Below are 15,923 nucleotides of genomic sequence, written 5' to 3' on the forward strand. Positions count from 1 at the left end.
TTCACAGTATTTTTGATGACCAGTAGAAGGACATCCATTCATTGTATTTAATTATAGACCAGCTAATAATCAAATTTGGTTTCAACTCTCGGATGCCAAAGAAATAGTCCAGTGTTGAGCAAGAGCTCCTGTGATTCTTGATAGAGAAAGAACCCAAACATTGCAGTGTCTGTGTAAATGGGACCTGGTATTCTGTCCAATTTCCTTTTTTTGTCAGACCATGTGTTACACATTTTGGTTCAGATGCAGGAATCAAACACATGGGCTTCTGTCTGCTCACCTAAGATATCATAGCCACTTTATTGCACGGCAAGGTGCAGGAAGTGGCTGTCAATTTTGTCAGCATCATCTCCTCAACTGTCATCCTTCCATCGGAAGGAGAATTATGTAGAAAGCTGGAGAGTCGAATCTTCTCCCAGGGAACCGTAAACGAAAATAGTTCACTTAATATTCTCTTCAACACTGGTATGTTTTATTGACAACAACTAGGGAGACTATCCCCGTGGGTAGGCTTGCTAATCAATTGTGACACAAAGAATACCTTTAAAATCATGAGCAGAAAGGAATTCATTAAGCAGGCCTGAGACTGCTATCTTTAGAAAGGGCTGCCTGCCAGGTTTTGCCCTTAGCCCACATCTGGGCTCCTGGCTTCTTGTCATCTCCTAACTGTAAGTGTCATCCACTGTACAAACAATATGTTTAGGCTGAACATCTGACTTCTTTCTGAGAGTCCAGAGTTTTGGTATGGACTAGGCAGAGGGTGCCTATGTGACCAGTCCTGTTATGGACTGAGTATTTGTGTCCACTCAAAATTCACATGTTAAAATCCTGACCCCCAATCTTATAATATTGGTAGGTAGGGACTTTGAGGGGTGACTAGGTCATGAGGGTGGAGTCCTCACGAATGGGAGTAGTGCCTTTTTTCAACAGACCCCAGAGAGGTCTCTCACTATTTCCCTTTCTGCCACATGAGAATACAAGGAGTTAGCAGTCTGCAGCCTGCAAGAGGGTTCTCACCAGAATCCAGCCATGATGCCTGATGTGAGACTTCTAGCCTCCAGAACTGTGAGAAATAAATTTCTATAGTTTATAAGCGATCCAATCTATGGTACTTTGTTATAGTAGTCTGAATTGACTAAGATAAGCCCCAGTAAAACCCTTGGGTGCTATTTGATGGACTTCCTTGGACAGAAATATTGCACATTTGCACGTGCTCGTGTATGTGTGTGTGACTAGAGAAAAGAGCACACACAAGCATGTCCCATTCCAGGACAGAGTGAGTATAAGGAAATTTACACATGGATTTCTCCAGACTCGGACTGTATCATTTCCCCCCACGGATCCTATCATGTATCTTTTCACCATAGTAAAGTTCAGCTATGTGTATCACTCTGTGCTGAGTTCCAGAAGTTGATGCTAACAGATCACCAAACTTGTGTGTGGTTTTTGGAGACCCTATAAAACACACCAGAAATTCTAAATTCAAGCAGTTATCCTTCAAAATTTAATAGCTTTTAGTTCACCATTTTGGAGAGAAGTCAACTTATTGATATCTCAAGTTATCTTGAAAATGTTATTTTTTTAATAATATGGGAAGACATCTAAAGAGTAGAAAATACCTTAGAAAAGACCATTATTAAAATTTTTGCAGCTATTTTTCAGCATTTATTGATACACATTCATTTTTGTGCAGCTAAGCCTTTATATTTTCTATGTTATTTTTTTGAGTTATTATTATATGATAGGCATAAGTTATAAACACATGTTGAATTTAAAATGCAATGACTTATAAAGTAAAGATAGGGAATGATGGAATACCTAAGTCTGTAAATTATGTTGATACATGTAAATAATATATATCAAATAGTAAGTGAAAATATTAGAGAAAACCCAAAAATGTTGGGTATAGCTAAAAAAAAAAGCATCAGATAATTATAACTAATTTAATAATATACTATTTGCAAGTTAGTTCACGATCCTCAAAATAAACTTTTGAGGTGGATATATTATTCTATATTTTACAAATGAGGAAAGTGAGTTTTAGGAAAATGAATGACTTGCTACAAACAAAAACATTGCCAGGCAAGACCTGAACGTTTGTTTCCTGACTCCAAAATCAGTGCTCCTTAGTCATCATAACTGCCTCAATGCAGAGTCACAAAAATTAAAAGTGGGTTTAAAACAGAATAAAACAGTGAAATATCCAGGCTCTTATTTTTTCTCTGTTAAATCGCTTATATCTTCAGCGATGATAATTTTAAAAAGTTGTATTTGGTACACTACCAAATCTCTGTGGAAGATAATCTTTCTTAAGAGGAGTGGTTAAAGGAGTAATTATGAATAAAAGAGGTTTATTATGAGAGTTAAGTATACCTGGCCAACACTGGGAAGAGTGTTGCAATAAAAAGTCAGTGGTCTCACGAGCATCAGGTGCCCGTCCTCCGTGATGTTGTTGTCAATATGGATGTGTTACGGCAGGACTGAGCTCCTCTTAGGAGGCAAGAAGCCAAACCCTCCTGCAGGGACGAGTCTGCCAATTGCTGTACAAACAAATCTTCAAAGATGAAATAAAACCCTCTTGGTGTCTATGGGAATATTGTTTAGACACAAATCAAATATTTAGTGATTCAACCGGAATAGCTTATCAGCACTGGCCTGGGAGGAATCATAATTAACATAACTGAATGTGGGGCTGCCTCAACAAGAAGTGAGAGGGATAGCACTCTGCATTTTGCCCTTCCACCACATTAGTCAAGGAGAGATATTGTGAATAGTTGATGGTCACTTCCAATGACAACTGCCCATCAGTCATATCACAGAAAAATCCAAACCGAAAAGTAGCACCTTTACCTCCTGGTAAGCACAGAAGTGAATGGCAGTATTTGGATCCTCAAGAAGGAAAACTCCTGGGGCGCCTGGGTGGCTCAGTGGGTTAAAGCCTCTGCCTTCGGCTCAGGTCATGATCCTAGGGTCCTGGGATCGAGCCCCGAATTAGGCTCTCTTGTCAGCGGGGAGCCTGCTTCCTCCTCTCTCTCTCTGCCTGCCTCTCTGCTGCCTTGTGATCTGTCTGTCAAATAAATAAATAAAATCTTTTTTTTTTTTTAAAAAAAGAAGGAAAACTCCTTCGAGTATTGATTCTGGCCATCTGGAATATTCAGATACAGCCATACTCAGATCTGATGCACTGAACAGAAGCGGAAGGAAGAGAAAGGCAGGTGAACATACTCCACAATCTCTTTGAATAGAGTGGAGTGGTTGAGGACTGAGTCCTGAGCCCAACAGACCAGGAGTCAGGCTCTATCATTAACTAGTTGCATGACCTTAAGCAGAAGAGGTCAGTTCATCTCTCCGAGGGTTAGTTTACTTATCTTCAAAATAACAATAATGACAGCTACTTCCTCAGTATTGTTAAGTGAGCTAACATCTATAGTATAATTTGTATAGCACCTGTGATATAGTTATTAATAAGTAGTATCCAATGTTATTTTATTATAATATTACTATTATTAGACTTCAAAGGAAGTTATCAGTATTAAAATTAAGTTTTAAAAACTAAATTCATAGGGTTTTTCATTCTATTAATGGCACTTAACTTCTGCAAGTGATAGTGACCCTAATCTGAATAATATTACTGTGAGATTCATAAGATGATGATAAATTATCTTCTGATGTTAATCTGGCTACATGGTTATTTATAATATAATAGTAAATGTCAAAGGAAATAACCAAATTTTAGCCAGTGTGCCAGTGTGTCCCACCCTTGGTATGAAACAGGGTCTCAAACAAACTGGTTAATTGCAATTGGTTTATTCTTTACTTTTTTCTTTTCCTTTTTCTGAGAGAGAGAGAAAGACAGCAAGCACGAGCAGGGGGAGGGGCAGAAGGAGAGGGAGAGAGAGAAACTTAAGCAGTGTCCATGCCCAGCATGGAGCCCAAAGGGGCTTGATCTCATCACCCTGAGATCATGACCTGAGCAGAAACCAAGAGTCAGGGACTTAACTGATCGACCCACACAGGTGCCCCACAGCTGGTTTGTTCTTACAGGAGAACTTAGCCTGAGTCCACTGGTTTTATCACCATGCACAGACTTCACCAGCTCAGCTGTCCAATGAATACCATTAGTTTTATGGCCCATGGAAGCTGGCTTAATAATATGCATATCTACACACCTACTAAAGAGTCCTACACATTATGCTGCTGGTCTTACATAAAGTGTAATTATTTAATTTATAAAGTATAAATAATTTAATTACATAAAATATAATTAATTACTAATTTTGGTAGACAGGTCTTTAAAAAAATTCTACTTCCAGTAAATAAAGGAACAGGAAGCAATTTTATCACGACATCATTGGAAAAAAGAGAATGAGAACTAAGTTAATTATTAGCCCATTAAGTTCAATATTGAGTCACCTGCCATATAAATATCTAAACACAATTTTTATAAACTAACAGGCATTCTTTATATTATAAAAATTTATAAGTTCTTATGTTGTATTAAACCTTTCACCTCAATTAATTTTGAAGCTATTTAAATTTTATATTTACTATATAGGTCCAGGCATCTTTTGGTTTAAGAAAAAAGGAAATAACATGGTTTGCCTGGTGTATGACCACATGTGCTGGAGTAGAGCTTAACTGAAACTCATGTGCAATGTCCACAGAAGACCAAGGATTGAGATAAAATGGAAAAAGAACAGCTTATCATTTTTCCTGAATTAGTGTAAGAACATCTCCTATCGAACTACTACCATCTTTCTCTAGGAAACATGTACGTCTGTATTGTTTGTTCTGTGATTCCACGGACAAGATTAGTCTTCCTGAGTCAGACGAATTGCAAGGAAGCCATAAATAAATACAATAATTTAAGTAGTCAAGAAGCAATTCAGCTTTGTATTGTTCTGTGATTTTTAATGTTATCAAAACATTCAGAGATTAAAGATGGAGTCATATTATGTCAGGACAATGATCACTCTTCTGTAATTAGAAAGCAATAAAATAAAAAATTCATCTGACTAGCAGACTCCTATGAGAGGAACACTGCCATTTCTTTTAGTAAGAATCAGCAGCTATTCTCATTGTGAAAAGTTCAAACATATTCATGAGATACTTCTTTCATGAGAGACTTCTGTATGTTTATATGCTGCATTGAATTCTTCCTTCCTCCAGATTTATGCCTCTCTTCTGGTGTTTACAACATCTATTAATTATCCTGCTACCCTATCATTTCCCAAATTCAAAACTTCAGAGTATTCTAGGTCTGCTCCCTCCCCAGGTGCCATGCATTCAGGCTGTGAACAGCTCACGTTTTTTATACAGTAATGCGCTCTGCACATATTCCTACTAATGAGCTCAGCAAAATACCTACCCCACTCCCATCACTTCAAACGAAGAAACAGAGACCCAGAGAGGTGGACTTGCTTAAAGTTACAGAGAAATCCCTAAAACAACTAGGACCCAAATCCTGATTTGTTGTTCCTTGGATCATCTGTTTTTCCACTCCCCTGCTGTTTATGTTAATTTTACCTTCACAACAAGTTTCACATTTGTCCCCTCTGTTTCAACTTCCTCTTCCTCAGATCTGGCTCTTACCACTCTGCTAATACTGTCCTAACTGGTATCTCTAATTTCATTCTTTTCGGTCTTGCTCTATACTACTGCTAGCTTCATGCCTCTGAGATACGTTTCTTCCCATACCCAACCTTCTCCTCCAAATTTTCAAAGACCATTCTTACAAAACTGTGTCTAAAGGCCTTAGTGTTATAATCTACATGTGTCTACCCAAAATTTATATGTTGAAGTTCTAAACCCCAAAGTTGGTGATATTAGGAGGTGGGCCTTTGGGACATGGAGCCCTCATGAACAGGATCCGTGTTCTTTTAAGAGATACCCAGAGAGATGGCTCACAGCACAGCAAGAAGTCACCAGCTGTGGCCCAGGAAGAGGGCCCTCACCAGAGTGCAACCATGCTGACACAGGGATCTTGGACTTTCTAGCCCCCAAAACTGCAAGAAATACATTTCTGTTATTTGGAGACTCCCCCAGTCTTTGGTATTTTGTTATTGCAGCCCGAATGGACTAAGACACTTAGCTTGGCATTTGTAGCTTGCTGTGACCTACCCAAATTAAATTCCTGTTCATGTATGCATTCATTCATTTAGTCATTCAACATATATTTACTGAGTTCCTATAGTATACCAGACATTTCGTCAGATAATGCCAAAATGAGTAAGACTCAGTCTGGTCATTTTCATTCAGAAGCTCATTATCTAATAGTTTTTCTTAATTATACATAAAAGCAAAAATGTTCTACAGGGAGAAATCTGATTGTATTACAGAGGTCTTGTCAGAAAAAAAGAAACATGTAGACAAATATTTACATGATAAACACTTAATCCTAATTTACATAGGATGGAATCAGCTTCAAATGGTATATCAGTGATCTCTGAATTACTTAACTATTTACTCAAGTTCAAGAAAGTGCCTTTTATTTCTTATGGTATTGATAAACCCCACAGATCTACTAAACATCTTTTAAATGAAAAGAGAGATTAAATGTTATTATTTTAGCAATAGCTTACCAGGAACTAGAAGGTTGTCTGTGTTTCTTTGGGACCGGCCTATCAGGACAGTGGTGAGATTCACTGTTGGTTTTTTAAGTGAACTGGGTTTCTTCAGCACTGGTTTTATTTGCTTCTGAGACTTGGCAACATTGGCAAGACTACCAGACAGTGTTTGATTTATATACCAAGTTAAATTAGATATGGCGATTTGAGATTTTATTTCAATTACTGATTCCACAAATTCCGTCAGACCTTTCTGAAGAAGCTGAAGATCAGGTTGGGAACCTTCTATCCGCTTAGGTATGCTTGCATTCAGTTCTGAGATACGTGTAGAAGCATTATGACACATGATTAAGACTTCAGACAGAGTTTTGTTAAGTGAAGTGAGGTGAACCGAGAGGTGAATGGATTTTGCTTCCAACGCCTTAAATCTGGAACTCAGTACCTGCAGTTGAAGAGCCTGGTCTCTTTCATTTGTGGTCACACTGCCTTTTTTAAGTAAAACATAATAAGGTATGAGTGTCTTGGTCACTTTAGTCTCAATATCTTGCAACCTAGTTTCAAAATTTTTGGAAATATTTGTGGCCGAAAGCATTTTTTCCTCCAAAAGACTCATATTTTGCTGGTATTTTATCACTTGGGAAGTGGTTTCATTGAACATTTGATAAATCTTTTGAAAGCTGGACTGACTTAGTTTTTCATCCTTAGGCATATTTGCAAGGACCTTGGCAACTTGCAAAACAAAGTTGTATCTCTGATCGTCATTGACCAACATCTGAATGGAATCATTCAAGTGTTGGAATTGAGAAATAAATGTCAAAATGGTTTCCATATTTTGGGTACATTGATGATGGACTTCGGGATTATACTTTATTGAATTTAAAGTCTCTTTTAGCATGTAGTTATCCTGAATGAAATCAATGGCATTATTTATAATAATCATTGTCTTATTTAAGCCATCTTCCATTTCTGAGGCATATTCATTGATGCGCCTGTCCAAGGCATCACTACGACTCTGTACTTCATTCCTAAGTGAGTTGTGTCTTTTTGAAAGTTCTTTGATAAGAATATTTAGACTGTTGACAGCACTCATTAGGTTTTCCACTTTCTTCCTTGTAGCTATTGCTTCCTTTGGTGGTTCTTGCACCATTGTCTCTCTAAAAGGTGTTGCCTGCTCAAGCAAGGGTTGAAGGATCTCCATATCATAAGTCAAATCATTTAGCTGCTCATTCATTTTATCCATCTTATTGTCCATTGGAAAGAGAACTTCAGCCAGTGTTTGGTTTAAAACTTGTAAATTCTCTTCTGTGTCCTTAATTTGAAATTTAAAATCATTTCTGCACTTAGATAACATGTCTTCACATTCACCCCTGATAGATTCCTTCTCCATCTCCAGAGCAATGGTGAGATTGTTAATCTTGCTGTCTTGGATGTGCAAATCATCAAACATATGCAGCATCATTAAACCCTGCTTCTTTATGATCTCTTGTAGGGCAGACATGTACTCAGTGACATTACTGTGAACTGACTCAGCAGTTGGAACACCCCTCTGATCTGATACTTGTTCCGTTGATAAAAGCTGCTCGTGTACTTCCTTCATTTTAGACAGAGTCTTGTTGAGGGATTCATAGTACAAAATGCTCCGTGAATGTTCCTGCTCTAAAGCACCTTCTAAGTGAGCTTGCTTTGCTTCTAGTTCTTTAATAGGCTTCTCACAAGTGACAGTAATTTCTTGCCTTATGTTCACAATGCGATTTTTTAGATCTAGCACATCAGTCAAAGTGGGCCTGTTTTCTTGCATTAAAACAGACTTTTGCTGGACTGCTATTAAAACCACAGATTCATTAACCTGTTGAATTATTTGTCTGGTGTTTTCAAGGTCCTCTGATAAGCTTGATACAGTCTTAAAGAGCTGTGCTATTGTCTCTTGCATGTCATTTTGAAAAATTTTAAATTGCTCTCTTACTATGTTCTTTACCAGATCATTAATGCTTTTGGATTTTAGGCCTAGAGAAAAAATATTAAACAACAATAAATGATATATGATTTTAATTAGGTAAACTTCAGATATCTCTAAAAAGGTAAAAAATTTGAGCTAAGCACCAGCAACATGTAATAATAAAAATATTTCTTCACTACACTTACTTACGAAATTCCAAAAATTACTATAGCTCGTAGAAGGTGAAAGCCTTCTTAACTGGCAAGTCTGAGGAGAGAAATCAATTGTGGTGTAGAACATATCACAGTCATAAACAAAAGACATGAAGGAACTGCTACTGATTTCAGTTAATAGAGCCTCATATGTTGTGATTCTAAACCTAGTCTTACTCTGGTATGAAAATAAATGGCTTTGGGCTCTCTGGCTCAGTAAATAATACCTGGTGTTATCTCATGACTATGCTATTAGGCTGCTAGTAATTAGGTTTTGGGGCTTGTGCTTTGAGCTCCTAAAAACTAATAAATTGACTGCAGAGAAGAAATTTAATGAAATTCCCAAATAAGGAAAATTATGAAGTAATAGTCACAAGATTCGACAATAGTTTATATCAACAATAAAATAATAATGAGAAATTTGGGGATCACAAAACAAAGACAAGTGAAAATAAGAATTCACGATATATATTGGTTAACATAATATGACATTAATTCTTCATAAAAATAAGAGGAAACTTGCTGCTAATGAAACATATATTAGTATTTCCAGTATTAGAAAGCATGGACTGATAAAAAGTCAGAATTATGGACAGTTCTAAAAGTAGTATTTAAAAAAAAAAAAAAGGAAAAGGATCCCGAAGAACTCAAGACTCAGAGCTATTCAGAAGAGGAAATTAATATTTAAAAATGGAAAAAAACCAACCTATCAAACCTGTTACATGCAAAAACAGAAAATGGGAAAAAAATAAAACATATGCTTGAGGTGTATTTATAGTACATAGCTATGAAGCGTATATAAATGGAAGATATTTCCACTCAAATCCAAATGGTAGCTAGTGACTGTAATGTAAAACACGGCCAATGTCCTGCAAAGCATTTTGAACAGGAAGGTCTGCACAACTGTGAAATGACTTATGGCTGTCATAAAACTTATTTAAGAAAGATAATTGTAGAATAAAAATATATAGTCTCTACATGTCTCTATTTCGTAAGCACGCTTTAAAGAGTATCTGAGACACATGAGAGATTTACATAAAAAGTATGTGAAAGATCAATTATAGCAAATAGAATGATGGACTGCTTGAGCATCTTGATATTAATCTGGTACAAAGACAAAGCTGTAAATGTTGTTTACATGAATAAAGATTTCCCTGGAAATCTTATACTCTATAGTTCAATATTGCTGGTTGATCCTTAGAGAACAGTATTTCCAGAGTAAAAAAATATATATATATTTTACATTTCTAAGCATATTGAAGATTGAAATATATTTAACAGGCCAAAAAATATAAGTAAGTGGAAATCAATCTGTATATAATGGAAAAAATCATAGTAAAAATGTTACGTATGGGAACAATAATGACACTGCACCAAAGTACTAAGGAAAGGCTACATTAATTAGAAAGTTTAAGCAGTCACAGTTAAGATAAAGTATACTGAAACAGTCCTAGCTTTCATATGTGATACCATGAATAAACACACTGCAGGTTTTTAAAGTATTTTTATTTTCTAAATTTTACTTAGCATTTAACTGGTTACTCATTTGCACAACAAATCTTCACTGGGTGTATTTTATATGTTACACAGAAAGTAAAATTTGGAAAATTAGACTTCAAATACTTAAAAATAGAATATGTTAGCTTCCCTGGGTATAAGGTGCTACTCAATAGCAAAGTTCTTTTTTTTATTGCACTTCTCACAAGATCATTTAGTCATTTCCTGTTAGTTAAAATTGTCTTAAATTTTCATGACAACTTGATGAAATACAATAAAATATTTAAGGTTAGGGATTAGACCTTCTTGGAATTTATATAATTTTGGCCTTAAAATGTTTTTCAAGATTGAAAAGGTAAACTAAAACTTAAGCATAATTGAATTAATTCATTGTGGCAATAAAAATAGCTGTTTAAATTCAGCCAACAAAAAGTATGGGATCTGGAGCACCTGGGTGACTCATGCAGTTAAGTATCTCTTAGTTTTGGCTGGGGTTAGGATCTGAGGGTCATGAGATTGGCCCAGTGTTGGGCTTCGTGGTCAGTACAGATTCTGCTTGAAATTCTCTCTCTCTCTCTCCTTCTGTCCCTTACCCCCCCTAATTTTGCATGAGCAAGCATGTTATCAATCAATCAATCAATAAATAAAAATTTTATTTTTATTTTTTAAAGATTTTCTTTATTTATTTGAGAAAGAGAGTAAGAGAGAGAATGAGAGGGGAGAAGGTTAGAGAAAGAAGCAGACTCCCTGTGGAGCTGGGATCCTGATGTGGGACTCGATCCTGGGACTTTGGGATCTTGACCCGAGTTAAAGGCAGTCGCTTAACCAACTGAGTCACCCAGTCACCCAAATAAATAAAATTTTTAAAGAAAAAACACTATGATCTGAAAGTGAGAATAATAATGACAGGTAAAAACACTACAAATAGGTAAAATTTATTTCAGAGTCATTAATCAAAGTAACTAGGAAAAAAGTAAATAGCAAAAATGGAAATTAGGAGGTGCTTCAGTTATCATATTTTAAATCTTTAATGGAAAAATACACTGGGTACGGGGTAAAAATCACAGCCGTGTCTGAAAAGAAATCAAACAGACTATTAGCTTTAAAAACAGATTATTGTTTCTGGAAAAGGAGTTTTTCACATAACATTTCGATAATTTGTTGCTAAAAATTGTGCAAAATCCGATTTTGCAAAAACATATCAAAGTGCTTTATATCAATATCTGTATGACCCATGCATAACATTCAGGTATCTCTTATGGAACTGGGACATTTGATGTTGAACAGTTTCTGTGGCTACTGGTAGATAAGCATGTTCCTCATCCTGGATGTAGAGTAAGCAAGAGAAGGGGCTGTGGTTTTGTTAGGCAAGTACACTAATGTGGGGTGAGTTTAGTTTTTGTTTCCTGAATGAACGTTCATTAACTACAAGCTCTCTAGTTTTCATAATTGATTATGCTTATCACACAACTAACATCTCACACTGAGGGGAGAATTTTGTTGTTGTTGTTGTTATGAGTGTATGCTTTTTTCCTGTGTCACTGCCTTTGTCTTTGTTAGTAGTTTCACAAAAAGCTGTTGACAGGTCTAATTCTCTCTAATTCTCTTTGGTAATGATAACCGAATTTTGCTAAACAAATTTCATTATGGTGGTTATAGTCAATTATATACTGTTTCTATTTGACTTCTTTCTCATGTTATCGCTTCGGGAAAATATATTCCTTTCTCATGCTTGCCATTGGTAGGTTTGGTCATAGGGACATGCCAGAAATGTAGGGCAGGGTCTTTCCTTCAGGAGTTTAACAATACCAATTACCTACATAATTAAAAATAAAATCATGGTTGCTGCCATACTGGTAGATGATATAAAACCTCTACCTTATCTTTTACCTGTGAACCACAGGTGAAAAATAAAGAAAAAATAATGTGATAGATATGGGATTGTACAATACGTGTATTTTTATGTGTAAAACAAAGTGAAAGGGATCACTAATCTAAAATTGGGAAACATCAATTAACCCAGAGAACTGAGCTATTCCTAGTGACCAAATTCCTGCCTAGAAAATCCATGCCTTCCTTGAAACCCATTTGCCTAATTAATTCCTCCTGATTTATAGCTTATTAGTTGAGATGGCTTCTTTTTGTAGAAAGCTTCCCTGGCGCCCTTAGATTGGATTTATTGAAACCATCGTGTGGTTCCAGGGTACCCTGTATATAACACTACCATAGCAATTGCTCACTATCTACAGATTCCTGTGGTAGGCAGAATAATGCTGCTCCACTCAAGATGTCCACACCCTAATTTCCTGAACCTGTGAATATGTTACCTCTCCTGGCAAAAGGACCTTGGCGGATGTGATTAAGGTTAAAGACCCTGAGATGAGGGAATTATCCCGGATTATTCAGGTCAGTCCAATGCAATCACTGAGTCCTTAAGAGGAAAAGGAAGGTAAAAGAGTTGGGTTTGAGACCTACCATTAGGACCCAACAGAGTTGCTTGTTTTCGAAGATGGAGGAAAAAGGCCATGAGCCAAGAAGTGCAGTGGCCTCAGGAAGCTGTGAAAGAGCCTCAGTTTATAGCTATCAAGAAAATAGGACCACAGTCCCACAACTGCAAGAAAATGAATTTTGACAACAACTGGAATTAACAGGAAACTGATTATCCAGTACAACCTTCAGAAAGGAATACAGCCTGCTGTTTTAAGAGCACAAAAGTTGAGCAAAGCTGATTCATATTTATTATTATTTCTGTTACCTGAGATGTCTTAGGATATATTTTATTGATTATACTCCATAAACTAAATAATTTCTGTGGTAACAGCACACTTTTGATTTATCCTCAGTATCTTCATCAATATTATTGAGACAACCATATATTTGTGCCTTGATAATCCCTTTTTTAAAAAAAAAGATTTTATTTATTTATTTGTCAGAGAGAGAGAGAGAAAGAGAGAGAGAGTATGTGCGCGCACAGGCAGGCAGAGGCAGAGCGGGAAGCAGGCTCCCTTCGGAGCAAGGAGCCGGATGTGGGACTCTATCCCGGGACACTGGGATCATAACCCAAGCTAAAGGCAGCCCCTTAACCGACTGAGCCATCCAGGTGTCCCTTGATAATCCTTTCTTAACCTCATCTTTATCTTGAACTGGAGACCACAATGGAAGTAAACCAAGTACAGCTCATTTTAACTATAAAGAAATACAAGTTAAGCTTTAACTAGTACTTAATGAAAATAAATCAGATGAAACATTGAGTAAAAGATTTGACAATACAGAAAAAAAGTTAGATATTTGAAATAATAATTTACAAATATCTTATTCCAAAAATATAGTCTTGGACTTTTATACCACTCAATCTAAAGTGAAGATTCCAAAATGATACGAGAAAAGATAAATGAGTCATTTACCTTTTGTCTAAACTGAATGAATATTTTACTTTACTTTTACCTTTTAGAAAAGATTGAAATTCTCTGTTTTTATCTTCATTGATTTTCCCCTCTAGGGAGGAGTATGTGTTTCTTACATCACTCACAGCTGAAGAAATATTGTCAATCTTCTTCTGAAGAAGGGTCAGTTTCATTGCCTGGTAGTTCATCTGCTCAGTCATCTTTTGTGTCACTGCTGCATGGAAAAGAAAAGAATATGTGTGTATGTATATATATAATGCTATTCAAATATATTATTCAAATATCATGACAGGCTTAAAGGTATTTCAAATAAATCATGTTTGTACTCTCTATTTGAAAATATAGACTACTGTATATGCACTCAGCAAATGGCAGCCTGAATTTTACATTAAGGGCAAAAATTTATAATATATAATAATATATTTATATAACAATCCGTACAATATAATAAACATAAAGATATATATTTATAATATTTTAATAAATATATTTATAATATTATAATAAATACACTGTAATAAATAATAAATATATAAGTAAATGATATATAAATATAAAAGACATATAGATATACCTTTATAATAGATTTTTAAAATGTTTTAACTTTGCTCAGAATCTTCAGTCCTTTTTTTTTTTTTTTAACTTTAAAGTGTTATTGTTGCATTCTTAAGAGATGAAGAAACTAAGGGACAGAAAACCAAAGTAACTGGTTTGAGGTTGCAGAGCGGATGCCTCATCTTCTGCTTTCAAATCCAATGTTACAGAATTAAATATGTGTGGCTCTATAGACGTGTGTAGTCATATCTATAGTCAGGATTTTATTCTTGACTGAGATGTTCTTTAATGAGTGATAATGATTCAGATTTAGTCTGAATCATTTAACATAGCAATGATACTTCCCCTGCTTTTTTGCACACACTTCAGTAATTCAAGGAGGATTTTATACTATTTTATGAAGATACTGAATTCCAATCCCTTAAAAAAAACACACACACTAGGTGTTTTCTAGGATATATTCACGTTTATCCCCCCTAAGTCCCATTTCTCAATTTGGGAATGAGTGTCTCATTTAGTAGGACTGAATGTTTCTAAGAAATAAAGTCAGGCTTAAAAGAAGTGGTAAAATACTTAGAATTAGAACGATGAGAAAAATATGTGGCTTGCCAACTTTGGATCACCATGAAGTTCTTGTCGATTCTTAGCCACAATTCTTTTCCCTAGTCAGTGATCCACACACCCTTGGAGATCTCTCCTCAGTCAGTGGAAGGGAGCCTTCTTAGCTCCTTCAAAGGATCACATCATTCCTTCCACCTCAAGATTCTTCCATGATTGCCCTTTTTGAAGGATAAAAGCTTGACCTTACTTTGGAAACCTGTGATTTCCTTACAACTAGGATAACAGCATTTTTAACCGTCTCCTGTGTTTGCACACAGAGCTTCACAATCATACGTGATCCCTCAAGGCTGGGAACCTTCAGCTCCTCCACGGTTTTTCCCAACAGGGCGCACCAGTAGAAAAGGATTGAAGGGTATGCTAAATGTGTCCCCATCAAGCATTTGACAGCCAAGTGTTTTCTTGTTTGGAAGTTGTTACAAATAGTGTTGATGAAAATTGGGTTAGGGATGTTAGCAATTACAATCTGCGACCTGGGTCACCGCAGTCTTGCCTCTGCGGCTGCTCAGGGCTCTCTCTGCCCACAGCGGTGTGACTCTCAGCCTGGTTGCCGTGTATCAGGTGCTGCTGTTCCTGGGCTAGACGGACACAAAAAGAGAAGAGAGAGAGTTAAGCATTGGGACTGCCTCATTTCTTCCAATCCTTCAGGCACGTCGCTGCCATTCGTTTTCCCTGTCCAGAAGCACGACAGTCCGCCAGGATTGCAGAGGCAGCTGCTCTGCCCCAATCCGGAGGGCAATGTGCTACCACCTTGTGTTGGAAGTCTGGGACTCTAATTCCGCTTGGAAAAAATAAAGTTATTCAGGCCCCCTTTTAGGCGAGAATGGATGGTAGCGTGTGGCCGCTGTGCAAACTGGAGGACATGGACTGCCTGCATCATCAAGGGGACTTTAAAATCAGCTGTGTTAAAGTCTATCGTGGCTCTGTAAGTGGACTGCCACAAAGGCTGCTTGTTTAACAATGCGATTTCCAGCTGGTGTCTCCTTGGAACTAAGGGAGAGCTACAGGTTCCTGACTGAGAGGGTATCTGCTTAACTAAATGGGTTGTTCCCAGATTTTTAGGAAAAACCTAGACTCAAAACGCAAGGACCACCAGTAAAAGTAAACTACTACATGGCAAGTTGCAAGGGGATCA

At 36.6% G+C, this 15,923-nt stretch overlaps 1 protein-coding gene across 1 annotated transcript in view; it reads right to left on the reverse strand.

The window, feature by feature from the left end:
* MMRN1 (multimerin 1) overlaps positions 1-15,923 on the reverse strand; it is a 59,284-nt gene that overhangs the window by 9,713 nt on the left and 33,648 nt on the right. Inside the window, exons 4-6 of the mRNA XM_045984417.1 lie at positions 15,262-15,366; positions 13,656-13,829; positions 6,582-8,570 (exon numbers count right to left, since the gene is read on the reverse strand). Of these exons, the coding sequence (XP_045840373.1) occupies positions 6,582-8,570; positions 13,656-13,829; positions 15,262-15,366 (2,268 nt within the window). The remainder of the gene's footprint in view (positions 1-6,581; positions 8,571-13,655; positions 13,830-15,261; positions 15,367-15,923) is intronic.

Source organism: Meles meles, chromosome 2 (genome assembly GCF_922984935.1).
Source record: "Meles meles chromosome 2, mMelMel3.1 paternal haplotype, whole genome shotgun sequence".
Classification (NCBI taxonomy): Eukaryota; Metazoa; Chordata; class Mammalia; order Carnivora; family Mustelidae; genus Meles; species Meles meles.